A 16119-nucleotide genomic window follows, 5' to 3' on the forward strand; every position below is an offset into this window, starting at 1 on the left:
AAGGTATAACTATTAAATAATTAGGCCAACTACAGTATGTAACTGAGAGCTCAAGAAGAACAAAAACAAAAAGTCAGAAGACACAAAGCCCACCAGGAATTGTCACCTCACCTGTAAACTTCTGTTTCAGAATTCTGTTTTCAGCCATGTTCAAGTGGGATAAGAACTGCTCTTTTCAAAACCTTACTGGTTTAGACCAGAGGTTCTCGAACTCTGTCCTGGAGGCCCAGAGTCTTGTAGATGTTCATTACAGCAAAACACTTAAAAATCTAATTGAACTAGTTATCATCATATTATCATCATTTTCTAAGCTTTTCAGGTGCTTTCTCATTATAAAGTGATACTAAATCTGCAAGAATGCAGCCTCCCAAGACTGAAATTCAGAAAACAGAGAATTATAAAGATTTGTATTTTAGGGCAATTATTTAAATGGAGTTCTATGTAGTGAGTTTAACACTTTAAGGTATCTCAAAGTTTTTACCACGCATGCCCTAGCAACAGAACCTTTAACCACACGATAACATACAGTATGGATAGTGAACACAGCATTCAAATTTCAAAAGTACCGTATAACCAAACAAAATAAAAAGTATATATTCAAGGTTAATTCCTGATTTCAATGAATCCTGTAATGGTAAATTAAAAATTAAAACTCCATTGCACATGGAAACAAGAATACTACTGTTAACACCATTTATTTACTGTTAATTGACATATATAAACTCTTCTGAAGTGTATTATTTTAACTGGAATCCAGGATTCCTTAACTCATACTCTCTTCATGTTAGTTTGAGAAAAAAAAAAACTTGATGAAGTGCATTTCTAGGCATTTTAATTAGAATTTGTTATCCTTTTCATTTATCGCCTAATGCCAGAACCAAATATTTTAATATCTCTATCATCATAAAATCATAAAAATTAGGGATCATCATATGCAAAGCCTAAAGTCATGAATCCATTTGCTTTAGCCATTTGGGTAGATGTTATGTTAATTATGGGATATTATGCTAGTACATTGGCTTTTGAATACCAAGATACAGAAGAGCCTTAATTCAGCAGAACACATTAATGAGGAGAATTTATTCAACACCAGCATGCAAAGATTGAAAAATAGATGAAAGTAGAGCATCTGAGAACTCAAGTGAACATGACAAGCATGTCACAGAAGCCTGGACTTAAATCCACCAAGGAGAAAGTGAAGTGCTAATTATATGCAAGTGCAAAGAAAATAAACACTCCCAATGGGACATAATTAAAGATTCCAGTTTACAATTTCAGAGTCCTGTTTGTATAGTTCTGGGAATTACTAAGATCTTTCTTCATCAATATTTTCAAAATGCTTTGCTTTCCATATTACAACCTTTAAAATATAGGAATGATAATAAACCTAGATACCAGTAGTAATACAACTCATAAATAAACTACAGTATGTTAATATATTTAACTTGTTTACAAATTGAAATCCTAAAGATTTTAAACAAATTGCTTTCCAGTCACAAAATCAAATTGAATTAAGAAATTAAATATATAGAACTGTAGTTTATGATTTGAGTGTCATCTTTCAGACATAAAATACTTATTATTAATGCAACAAACAAGAAACTTTAAACATTCTCTACTTCTGTTTCCATCTGGGCCCCACTTACCTGATTTATTCCATGTCTGGTTTTAAAACTACTAAATTTAAAACATTCAAAACTACTAAATCTCATCAATGTGAAGAGTGCTTCCCGGCATGGCAGACATCTTACCTTAGCTTTTAATTCAAATTCTCTGTATTCCTGAAGCAGCTCTTCATTTTCTGACAGTGTTGAACCCAGCTGATCTCTTTCTAAGTATTCTTCAGCATTTTCCTTGAACCACTGAGTAACCTACAATTTTTTTGTAAATATACAATTTTTATTTTATAACAGAATTTTTATAAGCCCATGCACCATCCTCAAACACCTTACCAACTATTTATTTATACAGACTGTACAATTAGTCCTTCTTGGATTTTAACATAAATTAAAGTGATTGCTCATGACTAATTCATGTGAAATAAAAATCAAGGGAAATAAAATTAATAAAAGTGGAATATCATGTGTACTCACTTTTTATTTATTTTACCAAGTATTCTTTATGTGTGTAATTGCTATGGAATTAAAGACTTTTTAGTGCAAATTGTTAACTGGTAAAGTAATTAATCACACATATATGGGTCAATGCAATTTCAAATACATGCATATTTAAAGCTAAAATATTCAAAATAATATTGCAGCACAGTAATATAATTAACTTTAAAGCATGTGATTTCTTTCACAGGTGCTAAAGTCCAGCAGCTTTTAAAAAAAAACATTGTGAAGAATTTGGCTAGAACAGTGCAAATCTACATAAAGGCATACAGAAATCTTACTTTCCCATAATCACAAGTTATTGTGTAGGACAGGTCAAATCAATATTCAGTACTATCTTGACACTGACAAACTGAACATGGCACAATCTGCTGCTTTAAAACTTCTTATTATTACTTATTATAAATGGTTGTTTTTGTTGTATTAAAACAGACTATCGTACAAACTGAAGATTTACTATGTCTTACAAAAACAGTACTATCCTTGCTGTTTCTAATTTGATAAAATGGAGATTTACATTCATAGTTCAGAAACAATATTAACAATATTACTTAATATTAACGGCAAAATGTTGCTACTGCCTCAATATTCAGTGACGAGGTAAAGGCATTTCTGTAATTGTTTCTGTAATCAGCTTTTGTGCATAAAAATGTATTGTATGCATAAAAATGTTTACCAGTGTAATCCAGCACTTTAAATAACTTAATACAGTGTATAAAGTACATTTCTGTGACTATGAATGTACTTTAGACAAGTTTATACAACATGCTTATGTTTTGAGAAAGTATGCTTGATAGTGGCCACAGTACCATTACCTAATTCACCGTGGCCTTTTGATTGTTCAAAGAGCCACACTCAAGCAGTCTTCTTTACTCACATAACATGTTTAATCCATAATAATATAAATGACTAAAAAATCTCTTTGGAATGTATGAATCTTAGCAAAGCAGCTTCGTCATAGTAGCATCGCACTTTCGGAGTATAATACCTTCCAACAGTGGAACTTAACGTGAGTTGCAAAGGCATGTGTGATGAAATATGTGTGTTATTCAAAAGGTACATTTTATTTAATTACGATTCAAGACAAACTGATATGTATTTAATGTAAATATCAATATATTAGCAATCAAAACAGTAAATAAAAAAGATTTCTTTTATTTTTGACATGCAAAACTTATTTTAAAAGTATTTTAATGATCATGATGTTTTCTTATCTGCATCTCAGGGAAATTTTAGTACTACACACTTTTCGACTTACTTCCTGTTCCTGTTGGTCCCAGTGACAGATGTACAGAATTTGCTCCAGATCAAGGCGCTGCTGTTTCATCTGCTCCCCCACCTGCCTTCTCCTGTCCTGAAGCATCTCCATTAGACTTTCCACCTTCAGACAGCTGCTACAAGCCCCATTACACAAATCGTGGTTTATCACTGCTTCATCCACTTTAAAATTTCTTATGAAGTCCAGAAGCTCTTGACTTTTGTTTAGAAGGGCCATTGATTTTTCTAAGAGAACTGTAAGAAATGTATATGAACAAAATCCAGAGCTGTCAGAAAGTATAAGAATTATATAATAATAATTATCAAGCCATCAGAAGACAAATGTAATTAAGAATAAAATCTATTTACTTAAGAACAAAAGAAACATGGTTGTTTTTTAATTATTTGGTGAGCTAAAATGGAAAAACAGCATTTATTATGAGACAAAAGCAAAAAGAGGTGAAGATCTAAATAAACTAAATAGTGGAAAGTAACTTTCTTACGTTATGATGAAGCTTCTAATGACATACCCTCTATAAATCCTTGAAACACACCAACCTCAGACAACCCAGGCCTAGACCTATAAATGTTATGTTGGACTGACTGCTTTCAGTTTACTTATAATCCAATCCGTTGCACTGTCAATATAATGTGCTGAAAATTCAATCCATTACTCTTCTACACTGTCAATATAAAGCTAAGTGCACTGCCATTTGTTTCTAATGGATATTGCTATTTTATCTATCCCATGAACGTAATGCCCGAGAGACATCCAAACACCTTTTAAGTCAACATAAGAAAATTGTAGTTGGGGGAAAAGGGGATTTGAAAGTAATAATATTTTGAGCTACAAATATTAGAGACTCCACCATACTTCTGCAAGGAAATGACTATTCTCATGGGGCATTTTAAAGGTCTGCAGATGATTTATTGAAGGTTCATGAAGAGACCACTCATACAGGTTACTTGCCCTTTTTTATGCAATTCTGTTTCTGCAGAAGCTCTTTCAAGCACTCAGGTTTGTGAAACTCCTTGGCGTGATAATGGAAATCTTCAGCTTCATCTATTTTTATAGCAAACTGCACCAAAATAAAAGACAAAATGGATCAAGAATAGGTAATAGTTATAGAGAGACCATTTCCATAAAATATCTGTAAACTTTTTGTAGGACGTTTGTGCTTGATATTTTCCTGTTGAGACCGGCAGTGAAACATTATGCATCACATTATCAAACACCACCAAAAAGAAACAGCTTTTCTCTCAGGATACAATATTTTCTGATCCAGCATTAATACCTAACTATTAGAGTACACGGACAGAAACACAGCATTTACAAAATATGTTTTGCAAAAAGAGTAGAACAATATCTCAAATGTGTCAAATGGTATTTAAAAAGGTTTCAAATTTTAGGCTTGCAAGTAGATATACAGTAGATGGAGCAAGTGCTGAATATTTCAGATACTTCAAATATTCCTGTCTGTATCAACCATTGTTTAAATAAAAGTGTACTTTTTTGTGATGGTAAAATGATGAATATGTTTAAACAATAATGTTCATTCTTCATGAACACTGCATTTAATCTGACATGATTAGTAAAATGCTGCTTGATTGTAAGACAAAACCTGAAAAAGCAATGCATTTTTTAAATTAAACGCTAATTATCTAACATCAACTCCAGCAAAATCATTCAAGCGCGTGTTTGTTGTGACACCAAAAAAACACCTGCTTCCAGGGCCTTTGATGCTCTTCATTATTAACATTTCATCAAATCTCGATGAGCATGAAACATTTCAGAGGCTTCTGCATAACATGTTGGAGGTGGAACACTTGAACCTGGATGGATAAAGCCAAGGGCAATTGCATTCATTTACTCTTCCATTTGTCTCATTTCTGCTTTGTTGTTTATACCTGTGAAAGGATATGAATTTCTTGTACTGTATGTTTAATTGAAGCAGAAAGGTGGCTTTCAGCAGCACACATTCAATGAAAACGAGCCTTCTTTATTGTAACAGCTCTGCAAAATGATGTTCCTTTCTGCTGGAGAGATTAGCAAAGACAACATTCAGAGTTGTTGTCCAGAAGTCAGAGCTGTCTCAATATAATATACACTGTTTAATGCTAAGCTCATGCAAAAGTTTTGGTGCACTTCAGATTTATGATTTCACATGAAGAAGAAAGATAATGAACCATGTTTCAGCAGAACACCCATAAAACAGCTTAATAATACTGCTGACTGTGTACTAAGTAAGCATAAATGAAAACCAAGACAAGAGATGAACATATTAAGCATTAGAAAACTTGAGTGCACGTATTCTGTTTTAATTTACTGTAATTGTAACCCTAACCCTAACTACTCTGGTTCATCACTTTGGCTCATTAAATGAGCTTCAATCTTTTCCAATTCCAAACCACTTTTTAATCAATTGCAGGTAGCAGCTGTCAATAAACTATTCTACATTTGCCTACTGCAAATGAAATACATTATTTCATCAATGGTCATTCTGCAGCCAAAAGTAAGCACAATCCAGATCCTACTGACAACATGTAAGGTTGATAAGTTTCTTCTTTAAACCTCAGGCATAGGTTATGTGGGAGCCAGAGCCTATCTCTGTAAGCAAAAGGTGCAAGACAGAATACTCCCTGAAAGGGTCTCCAGGCTATTGCAGGGCACACCCAGGCACAGACACGCACACACTAACACCAGGTCATATTTTACCATAAGTCAATTAACCTACCGGTATGTTTTTGGACTGTAGGAGGAAACTAGAGCACCAGGAGGAATCCCATGTGAACACAGGGAGAACACACAAACTCCACACAGATACCATTCCAGGAATTGAACACAGGGCCCCAGCACCGCAAGGCTACAATGCTAATCTAATCTAATTGACATATTAGTTGAGCAGACTGCACAAATTCCACCTCATCAACATCACTATCAAAATGAGAATTTGACTTTCAGCATCGTAGAAAATTGATCATTGATCCATGTAAGTAAAGGACTTAATATAAAAGACTGCAAGAACACACAAAAGTCTCTTAAATAAGAAACAAATACAGAAGAAATTATACAGTAGCACCATGGATTATGCAGCATTAGGGCTCTGGGAATGGAGGGTTGTATTAAAATCCTGATGTTGCTCTGGTACCTTTGAGCAATGTATTTCCTGCAAATTGCTCTAGTCAATACCCTGATGGGTCACCAGATAATTATTAAATAAAATCTGTTCTCAATTGACTTATCTGACAGAATAAAAAATGCCTTTTTTCAGAACAAAGGAATAACAACCAAGAAAACTAAAAAGTGCTCACCTCCAAGGCCTTGTCAAAGAATTCTGAGGCCAGATACAAGAGTGCTCTCCTCTTTTCCAAGTGGTCAATCAGAGCCTTCCAAGCTTCACTTAACGTTTTAGCCATGGCACCATATACATCTTTCTCATCTTCATTACCTTCTGCTATCTTGTCAGCTTCCTCCAGCAGGCTCCACACACCAGTCTCATGTTTCTAACAAGAAAAATATGCTTGAGCCATAAAATAGGCCTTTGCTTTTAAACAGCAAAAGGGAGGAGGAAAATTAAGAAACTCCTTCCAATACTACATACGGAAATGTTTTTTTTAAGGTGTTGAAATATCAAGCTAAAGCTAATTTTAAATTTTGTATTTAGTTTAGATAACTTGAGAATTAATATCAAAATTCAAAGTTAAACATAAATTAAGGATTAATATTGATGGAAAAAACAATAAAATAACATTTAAATAATATTTTTTAAAAGTTATGAATATTTTTATTACTAATTAACTGAGAAATACACAATTCTTCATAATTTTATTTGATATGATAAGACAAATGTTAAGTTTGAAAACAAAAATATTTATACCAGATTTAATTTGCTGTTTTTACAGTCAGTTAAATAATTAACATCTACATACATTTGATTAATTACAGGCAATGTATACATTTGTTTTTCAAATCAACATTTTTTGGTTGAAACCTATAATGATTAGAATGAGCACTGGATACATTAATGAGGTTGCATGTCAGCAAAAGCAGCAGTGAAGAAATAAAATTTGAAATTGAATAAGTGACTTACTGATTGCATAAGTATTCACCCCCATAGTTCAATACTTTGTAGATCCACCTTTGCAAGCTACTATTGGTGCCAGATTTGTCTAGAATTCTACCAGTTTTGCACAGTGGGATGATGTACATTTTGCACATTCTTACTGGCAAAATTCCTCCATTTCTGTCAATTTCTTGTGAACTTTTGATGGACTGAAATCTTCAAGTCTTGCCATAAAATTTCTATTAGATTCCAGCCTGAACTTTTCACTGGTTCACTCAAGGACATTAACTCTCTTCTTGTCAAACCAATCCAGTTTGACTTTGGTAATGTTTTTCAGTTCATTGTCTTGCTAAAATGTAACTTTTTAAAATGAAACCCTAGTTCTAGATTCTTGAGTGATTATAAAAGGCTGTTCTCTAGGATTCACCAGCACTTTGCTCAGTCATCATTCAAGCCCAGGTAATTCTTATCACTTAGTCCCTACTGATGAGAAGCATCCCCATAACATGATTCTTCCACCACCATTCTTGACAGTCAAGATGATATGTTGTGTTGAATAGGTGATGCACTGTGTTGCTCATGTTCTGTAAGTAACTATTTGCTTTTAGAACAGATGTTACATTTTTGTCTTAGAACATACTGTAAAACCCTCTACTACATGTCTGAAGCATATCCCATAAAAGGTTCAGATTAACTATTTTTCAGTAAAGACTTCATTCTTGCCATTTGCCCATAAAAGCCAAGATAAAGGAATAAGTAACTTCTCCTTATCTGTGCCATTCATCAATGACTTGCTTCAAAAGCTTGGTCTTGATATTTGATTTGTCATATCACTATGTGAGTTGTGGCTTGTAATTTCATATTTGTGGGTATTTATAGATGCATTTACTCTGAACTATTATTTGCACTGGAACAGATTAAGGTTTACCATAGCAAAGAAATGTAATACATTAGTACATAATACATTACAAGCATTAGTCTTGTAAATACAGTGCCCTCCAGAATTTTTGGCACCCTTGATAAAGATGAGCAAAAAAGGCTATGAAAAAATGTCTTTGTTGTTTATCAGCTTGGTCTTACACTGAAAATATGAGAGAAATCTAACCTTTCAGTTAGGTAAAATTATTAAAAGAAAAACAATCCTTATAAAAAATATAAACATTTTTCTCAAAGAGAGTCAATATATATATATTGACAGAGAGTCAATATACTGCACACATTCAGTTTTATACCCAAATAATACAGAACTGGATATACTGTATCATTCAAAAGGAAATAAATTGATCAAGCAGAGAATTTATTAAATGGATTTTGAAAATTAGCATGGCTTATTATGCTTGCAACTAGTATTAGAACAGTTCCAGAAAACGTCTATTAGAAACTGAAAATATTTACAATACAATACTAATTGCAATGAACCTTAAAAAACTCATTCTCATTAAGAATCTGCACATACTGTTGGGTGATTCATTCAATTACTGAATTTCTTCAGTTACTTGCAGTTTCAGGCTGGGAGCAATTTACAACATAGCTCTCATAGAATGAGAAATTGTTCTCATTCTGTGCAGCTGCTGAATGGATGTCTTTTCCAGCAGAGCACTGGATGACTTGGCAACACTCAGTAAAGAAAACTATGACGTTAACTGGTAATTAAAATGAGAAAAGAAGCTAAAAAAGAGATTGTTGTGGGGAAAAAAATAATGGGATCTGAACAGAAAAAATGTTTTTGAATCGGAACAAATACACATTATCCCTTCAAGGCAACTGCAGAACTGTCTACGCAAACAGATTGAGGCAATAAAATATGTTTTCCAGGTGAAATACTGCACTGAATTAAGAAGAGATGATTCCCTGCTGACGCAGCACACTGAAGTACAAAGAGTACTGCCTTAACTGACTTGGCAAAGTATGTTCCTTTTATTGACCTTTTCTTATGATCTAATTAGTACCTTGAGTTTTGTCATCAATAGCTCGTGTTCTGTAAGTAGCTTCTTGGTCTCATCTTGATTGCTTCCAATTTCCAGCAGACTTGGTTCTGATTCTGCTATCTGAATTTGCACCAATGATCCACTCTGCAACACAATATATAAGAGGATCAAAAACAGATATATCAGGCAGACACGGGTTGCAGCAATGCACCTGCAAAAAAGTATTCTATTTTTTTATCTTTACTAAAAACCTATTAACATTAGGCCAGACATTTACTGGTGAATTACATAGTTTATTATAATGTAAATAGATACCCAGGGTGTCTTGCTAATGTAAACAGGCCAGATACCAACTGTTTAACAATGTGACATCTGATTATAATTATGACATTCCAAAATCAAGCTTCACAATTTCACTAGAGCTGAAATTTAATGAGCTTTAAAATGAAGCACATGGTACAGAAACAACTATCTAGTTTCCAATGTGGTATCAGGATAAACACCAGGGCAGTGCTAGGAAGGATAGCTCCAATTACAAAGCATAAGTGAAAACAAGCAATTTTCTCTGTATAAGATGTGCCCTAGGATTTCTATTTTCCACGTGTGTTGCCCTTTTAATCACCACATGCTTCAGATTGCAGCATGTGCTGCATAGCAACTGACATTAAAGGGGCCACAAAATACCACATTCTCTATGTCCCTATGCAGCCTGCCAAACAGCACACAAAACAAGTTTACAAGAGCAACCACCCTCACATACCTGGAAATTACTTTAGCATTTCATTTTATTTTTAAAAATACACCACTCAAGTGAATTGTTTTTAAGGTTATTTGCTTCTTGGTTTGTTTTAAAAAGCCCTACAGAAAACACAATGAGAGAAATTTGTGCCTTAACTGATTGGATAAACACAGAGCTCTATTGATTACTAAGAATGTCACAGAAAAAAAAACAATGTACAGGCATAACATCATCGACTAGAGCTAAACTTTATTTTAATTTGGCAACTGCAATCTGAGGAAATCAATTCAATTTGATGATGCAGGCGGCTCACTGTCCATTAGGAGTACACTGATCATACATTATGTTATACAGCATTTCGGAAGAATCAACCGTGTTCCTGAAATGTATTAGAATTGGTCATATTTACTGTTTAACTTGATTTTGAAATGAGGTTCATGTAAATGTATGTATCAGTTATTACTTATGTAATAATGACTAGATAGAAATTAAAACATAAAGATCTGAAACACAAAAGAAGTGACTAAAAGTTTTAAAGTGTCAGTACCAAAACAAATACCTTTAATATTGCTATAATTATCCTTGAATCTCCAGCCTGAACTGCAACTGTACTGACGGTTGTTGTGGAAGTCTGACCTCCATAATAACCTTCATTAGACATTGTCTCCTTTCCTTAGCCTTCATACACCTTCAACACCACAGAAGTTGAACAAAAAGGTCTTGACAGCAGCCAGTAAAGTCTGCAATCCTGGGTCCTCTCTCTGAATTTCGTTTGCAGATATTTTGCTGAAGTCAAGTAGCTTGATGTCATTTGCAAGTCCACCTTCTTTACACTATCTGTGACAACATCATCTTTTGGTCTTCTACACACAGCTGTATTCCAGTTCCGTGTTAAGACCCTGTAAACTGTTGCAGGAGCGTTACACAAGACACCACCAGTAAAATTCAGTCCCCACTGAGTTGCTGGCTTGAATGAATATACTACAGCAAACACAGACTGGAAGTTGACAGAGTAGAGAACAGTGAGTTAAAAATAGAAATATCCACCAGGATTATCGCTGTGCAGGCCATTTGACACACCCCTAGTTTGGTAGCACTGATCTGCACACTCTCTCTCCCTCCATCTCCCACATATTGTCCGACCCCCGTCACACTAGAATGGTTTCTTGCCCACTTTCAAAAACTTTAAACTGCAAATGCAAATGCTGAATTGAAAAATAAACAATTTTTGTTTGTACTGAACTCATACAAATCTCTAGAGACACAGTTAAAGTCATCACAGCCAAACACCCTAAATGGTGTTTTATCCAGTGTGGATCAATGCCTGTGCAAAAGGTTCAGGGAATTTCTCAGTGACTACATATAGATGTTTTCATGGAAACCAAAATATATACAGAATCGTTTTGCCATTACATCATCTAGAAAAAAAGTTTCTATACTTCTTTTAATTTTGCTTAAACTTGAATTCCTTTTTGGTTGGTTTTATTTCCAGTCCAATTCCATAAAGCAGTTTAAAATATCTCCTTGGGGTATATGCCAGCAAGTTAAACATAAAAAGACTATTGTTCTAAGGAGACCCAACTACACATCACAGATTTCAGCACAATTGAAGGAAGAGATTTGGGTAAAGATTTACTGGCATGGGAAACAAGAGAGAAGTCAAACATCCTGAAACCCTTTTTTTTACAAAACAGATATGTGTACTTCTAGGTTATAGCAAAAATTAATTGACTGCTTTATTAAACAATACAAGTGTGTTTATTACACAGCATAACATCTGTGTAACTTGCAGGTATCAAACGGTATATATTTCAGTTGTCCTGGACAACTTATTTTTTTAAATAAACTGTTGAAAGCAAGAGATAAAAAAATCTAAAAACAATTGTTTATCTATGGGTAAATGCAGCATTCCAATTTCTGCAGGAGCTACTGAGCTACATCAGTGAAGAATGGGAACAGCTCTCATAACAACACTACTTGTGTCAGTGTCAGCAGACATATGTGGTAAGGTCATGTTTTTACACGATAACCAGATTTTTAAAAACTCTGCGTGTCAAGTAAATACGGAAGACAGACAGATACAGACTGACAGATACCACTGCTGAAATGTCATAAAACTGCATTGCTTGCTGGGTTATTTTTAGCATACTGAATTTTGGACATGCATTTTTCTTTTCTTGATAGCTCAGATGTTAACTGTAGAGAGGGTTTTATAGATGTAAGGTGCAACAGCACATCACAGCTTTGTAATTTGCAGTGCATGAAGATTTAATGGCTACTGTGTGCTGTGAGATGATTTTACATTGAGGAAAAAGGTTTTGAACTAAAAAGAATTATGTTCTGGGTTCAGTGTGCGAATAATTATTTAGTAAAGTAATTTGCTCATTAAGGAATGCAAAATATATTGATATTGAACCCTGTTAAGGCTAGAGAAACAAATTTTATGTCATTGAATGGATTCCAATTTTTACTTTTGGCACAGTTAAAACAATATATTACAATATATAAAAGGCTACAAATGTAGAGGCAATTAGGCCTATCTAGCATTTTTAGTGGCTAAATGGTACAAGGCCTTCATCCAACAATTTGTTGAAAGAAACCACTGTATTATCTTCAACAAAATGCTTGTACCAGACCCCACAACCCTTTTTGTAAAAAAAAATGTACCGCTGGCTTTCAGTTTCAAAAGGATGGTCATGATTTGTTGTTGATTCTGAAGGAGTCCCTTAGTTTGAATTTGTCAAAGCCTTCGAGAACTTTGAATATTCAAATTTTGTGGCTTTGTAGTTGTCTTTTTTCAGGAAATTCCTCTATGCAAAAGAATGCATTTGCTTGCTCTTCTTTGGATACCAGAATGGCAATATATTTGTTGTAGCTTGATGACCAGAATTTTACACCATATTCTAAATGAGAGTTGTATAATTGTAACACAGCACCCTTTGATTTAAAACACTTTTAATTATAGGTCCTAATATTGTTTGCCTTTTTATTGGTTCCCACATTGTCTAGAATACCAGAATTAAGTCAACATGAACTGTATTTTTCTTAAACTGCAACTTATCCAGCTCCAATATTCTTATTTTGTTTAGTATATTGACTTCCATGTAACAGACTTGACTGCATTAAATGCCATCCACCTTCCAAAATGGTTTAAAAAATAATAAAAAGTGCAAATGCAAGTTTACAAATGCTTTCCAAGCATTAAATTCCTTAATTAAGCTGAGGTTTGTTTTAATAAATATTTTCAATGACAACAGTACACTTGCAATGTATTTCCAAAAATAAAACCATTCCAGTTTTCATACCTCCGCAGATGTAGTATCACCTATCAGACTTATCATGAAATACCATACAATTAGTCACTTATTATGCAAAGTTAAAAAAACATTAAATTGCAAAAGCTGAGTGCACTTTCAAATAATTTGAAATGCAACATAGCAACACATACTCCCCAGGTTGCTGACATGTCCCAAAAACTTAATTAGCTTCTTTTGAACAATGAGCAGCAAATAACATTGATACCCTGGCCACTGTCTAGTAAAAAAAAAAAGCTTAACATGTTTGTCTAAGCACCTCTTCATGTATTCTTAGACTAAAAGGGATGATTCAAAGGGGATATTAAGATAAAAGTGATGTTTCATCTGCAGTACTAAGTTTAATTTAGTTATTTTAAAAAGTTATTTAATTGTACAACATAAATTTGGTTGTTTAAAATACAGTACAGTGCTCTGAGAATATATGTATATAAATACACATTTTATGTTGACAGACTAGATAAGACATCAAATGAATCTACAGCTACTGTATGTCATATGTTTGGAACAAATTACATCATAGTAGCAGTCTTGCCTAGGCTAAAGGCAAAATCATAGTATGACCTATTTAATTTTAAAAGTGGAAAGAAAATCTATCATGTTCTAGTGGGAAGTTGTCTCAGTGTGCGAGCTGCAAAGGAACAACTAGAGGCTACTTTAGATAGTAAAATTCTAATCAAACTTGAGACAAGAACACAAATTATACATTTTCTGCTTTATCCAGTACAGGGACATGGGGGACCATAAGCCTATACCTGCAAAAAATGCACACAAGGCAGGGTACACCCTAGACGGGACATCAGTACATCCCAGGGTATGCAGAGACAGACACACAAACCTCAGCCAGTATTCCCAGACACCAATTAATCCTCCAGTATGTTTTTGGACTATGGAAGGAAACCGGAGAACCTGGAAGAAACTCATGCGAAGACTAGGAAAAAATACAATATCCACACAGAGAGCACCCCAGGTCCATATTGAACCCAGGGCCTCAGCACTGAGACACAGCAATGCTAACTACTTTACTATCATGCCTCCCAACACAAATTGCACATATTTTTTTTGGAAAGGGTGGGATTTTTTTTTTAACTTGTTGAAGATTCCTTCTATGCACATGTAATCATTTAAAGTGTAATCAAGAACTTAGCTTTCATGGAGGCCAGAGTCTAGTTACCTTATTTTAACTGTTAACTTCATAAAGCAGAATAAAACTTTACTCACATTGTACATTTTAATAGTTCAGGTGGGTAGCTGCGTCAGCATGCGTAGGCTGCAAAGGAACAAGTAATAGGTTTATTCCATGCTGAAAAAAAGAAGAAAGAGAGCACAACGTTTCGGCCGTGGAGCCTTCTTCAGGTGTGAAGGCTCCACCTTCTTCACCTGAAGAAGGCTCCACGGCCGAAACGTTATGTTCTCTTTCTTCTTTTTTTCAGCATGGAATAAACCTATTACTTGTTCCTTTGCATTTTAATAGTGTTAAGTACAATTATATCCATGGTATCATCAGAACATTCAGCAGAACATTCACAGCTGTGTACTAATTGTGGGTTTAGGAGCTCAAATGTCAGAACACCAGGAATTTAATACTGTTCCTGCAGATTGCTTACTCAGTCAGATTACAACAGAAAGAATCTGATTCAATAAAAGATCAGATAGGAACTGGAAACAGTACAAAGCCAAAGTAAACAGGACATGCACAGATGCCACTAAATTATGCTCCAATGCCTTATCTTTTAAAAGGGATGTAAGGCTTTCATAGATTTACACTTCTTCTGCCATTAGTTAACAGTGCTGCTCAAAAGTCGTCTGAATTTACAGAATTGCTGCAGGTTATATTGTGCTAGTGACATGGCAGCTGTTTAGGTGAATAAACAGCTGAGAAAGTAACATCAAGCAGGGGATATGAGAAACTCAGATCTCAAGGACATCAGAGGAAATTCAGGCTGCGTACCGAGTTGCCATCTGCTCACAAGTCCTGATAAATTAACCTAAGTGACTGGCTCTCAGCATTAAATCACAAGAAGTTAAATTTAGAAGCTGTCATGGTGTCATGTCAGACAGAAAAGAGCCAGACTGCCCAGTAATTAAAGTAGCGCCAAATTAACATCAGATATATATTGATTTATTGTTTTAAAAAGACTCCCTGGTACTGAAGTTATGTTTTTGTTTTCAAGTGCAGCTCATTTACTATACTATATATAGCGAGTTTCCTTTGATTACAAATATGCAGGAAGAAAATTAGACAAAGAATTTAAAGGCCAGAAGTGATCTTCATATTTCTGGCTTTTAACTGTGAGCTTTACTTTTTAAAAACCTTTGTAGCTGTTTTGAGCATCTAACAGCATACCATAAAGTACTAACTGCTTCCTCTCAAATACGGTGGCAGGACTTCAAATAAGAAATATTTAAGTTATAAAAAATACTGCTAAGTGGGAAAATCAAAATAGGTAATAACAGATTAAAACCTCATTGGACTCTTCTTTATGTTTTTTCCCCTCATTCTGGAGTATTAGATTTACTTGCCAATTCCTTCTGATTCAAAGTTACAGTTAGACAGAAATGTAGTCTTCCTGAATTTATTGGAAACAAGACATCTTTTTCAGCTTTTGGTTGCAGTATCAAGGGAATTATAATTTACATACCCCAAGTATATGTGGCTCTGACTAAAGGCCACATAAAATCTAAAAAGCATGCATAAAGTGC

The 16119-nt window shown here is 34.3% G+C and overlaps 1 protein-coding gene and 1 long non-coding RNA gene across 2 annotated transcripts in view; one reads left to right on the forward strand and one right to left on the reverse strand.

The window, feature by feature from the left end:
* The window catches only part of ccdc141 (coiled-coil domain containing 141), a 39100-nt gene extending 28013 nt beyond the window's left edge, over window positions 1-11087 (reverse strand). The window contains exons 1-6 of the mRNA XM_088931077.1: window positions 10662-11087; window positions 9385-9507; window positions 6684-6875; window positions 4342-4450; window positions 3373-3626; window positions 1752-1871 (exon numbers count right to left, since the gene is read on the reverse strand). Coding sequence (XP_088787203.1) covers window positions 1752-1871; window positions 3373-3626; window positions 4342-4450; window positions 6684-6875; window positions 9385-9507; window positions 10662-10763 — 900 coding nt within the window. The 5' untranslated portion in view covers window positions 10764-11087. The remainder of the gene's footprint in view (window positions 1-1751; window positions 1872-3372; window positions 3627-4341; window positions 4451-6683; window positions 6876-9384; window positions 9508-10661) is intronic.
* LOC148821924 (uncharacterized) overlaps window positions 1-16119 on the forward strand; it is a 46783-nt gene that overhangs the window by 13036 nt on the left and 17628 nt on the right. The window contains exons 3-4 of the long non-coding RNA XR_016093934.1: window positions 9251-9341; window positions 12026-12106. This is a non-coding gene — a long non-coding RNA (uncharacterized LOC148821924). The remainder of the gene's footprint in view (window positions 1-9250; window positions 9342-12025; window positions 12107-16119) is intronic.

The sequence above is a fragment of the Atractosteus spatula genome, chromosome 13, assembly GCF_055471065.1.
Source record: "Atractosteus spatula isolate fAtrSpa1 chromosome 13, fAtrSpa1.hap1, whole genome shotgun sequence".
Lineage (NCBI taxonomy): Eukaryota > Metazoa > Chordata > Actinopteri > Semionotiformes > Lepisosteidae > Atractosteus > Atractosteus spatula.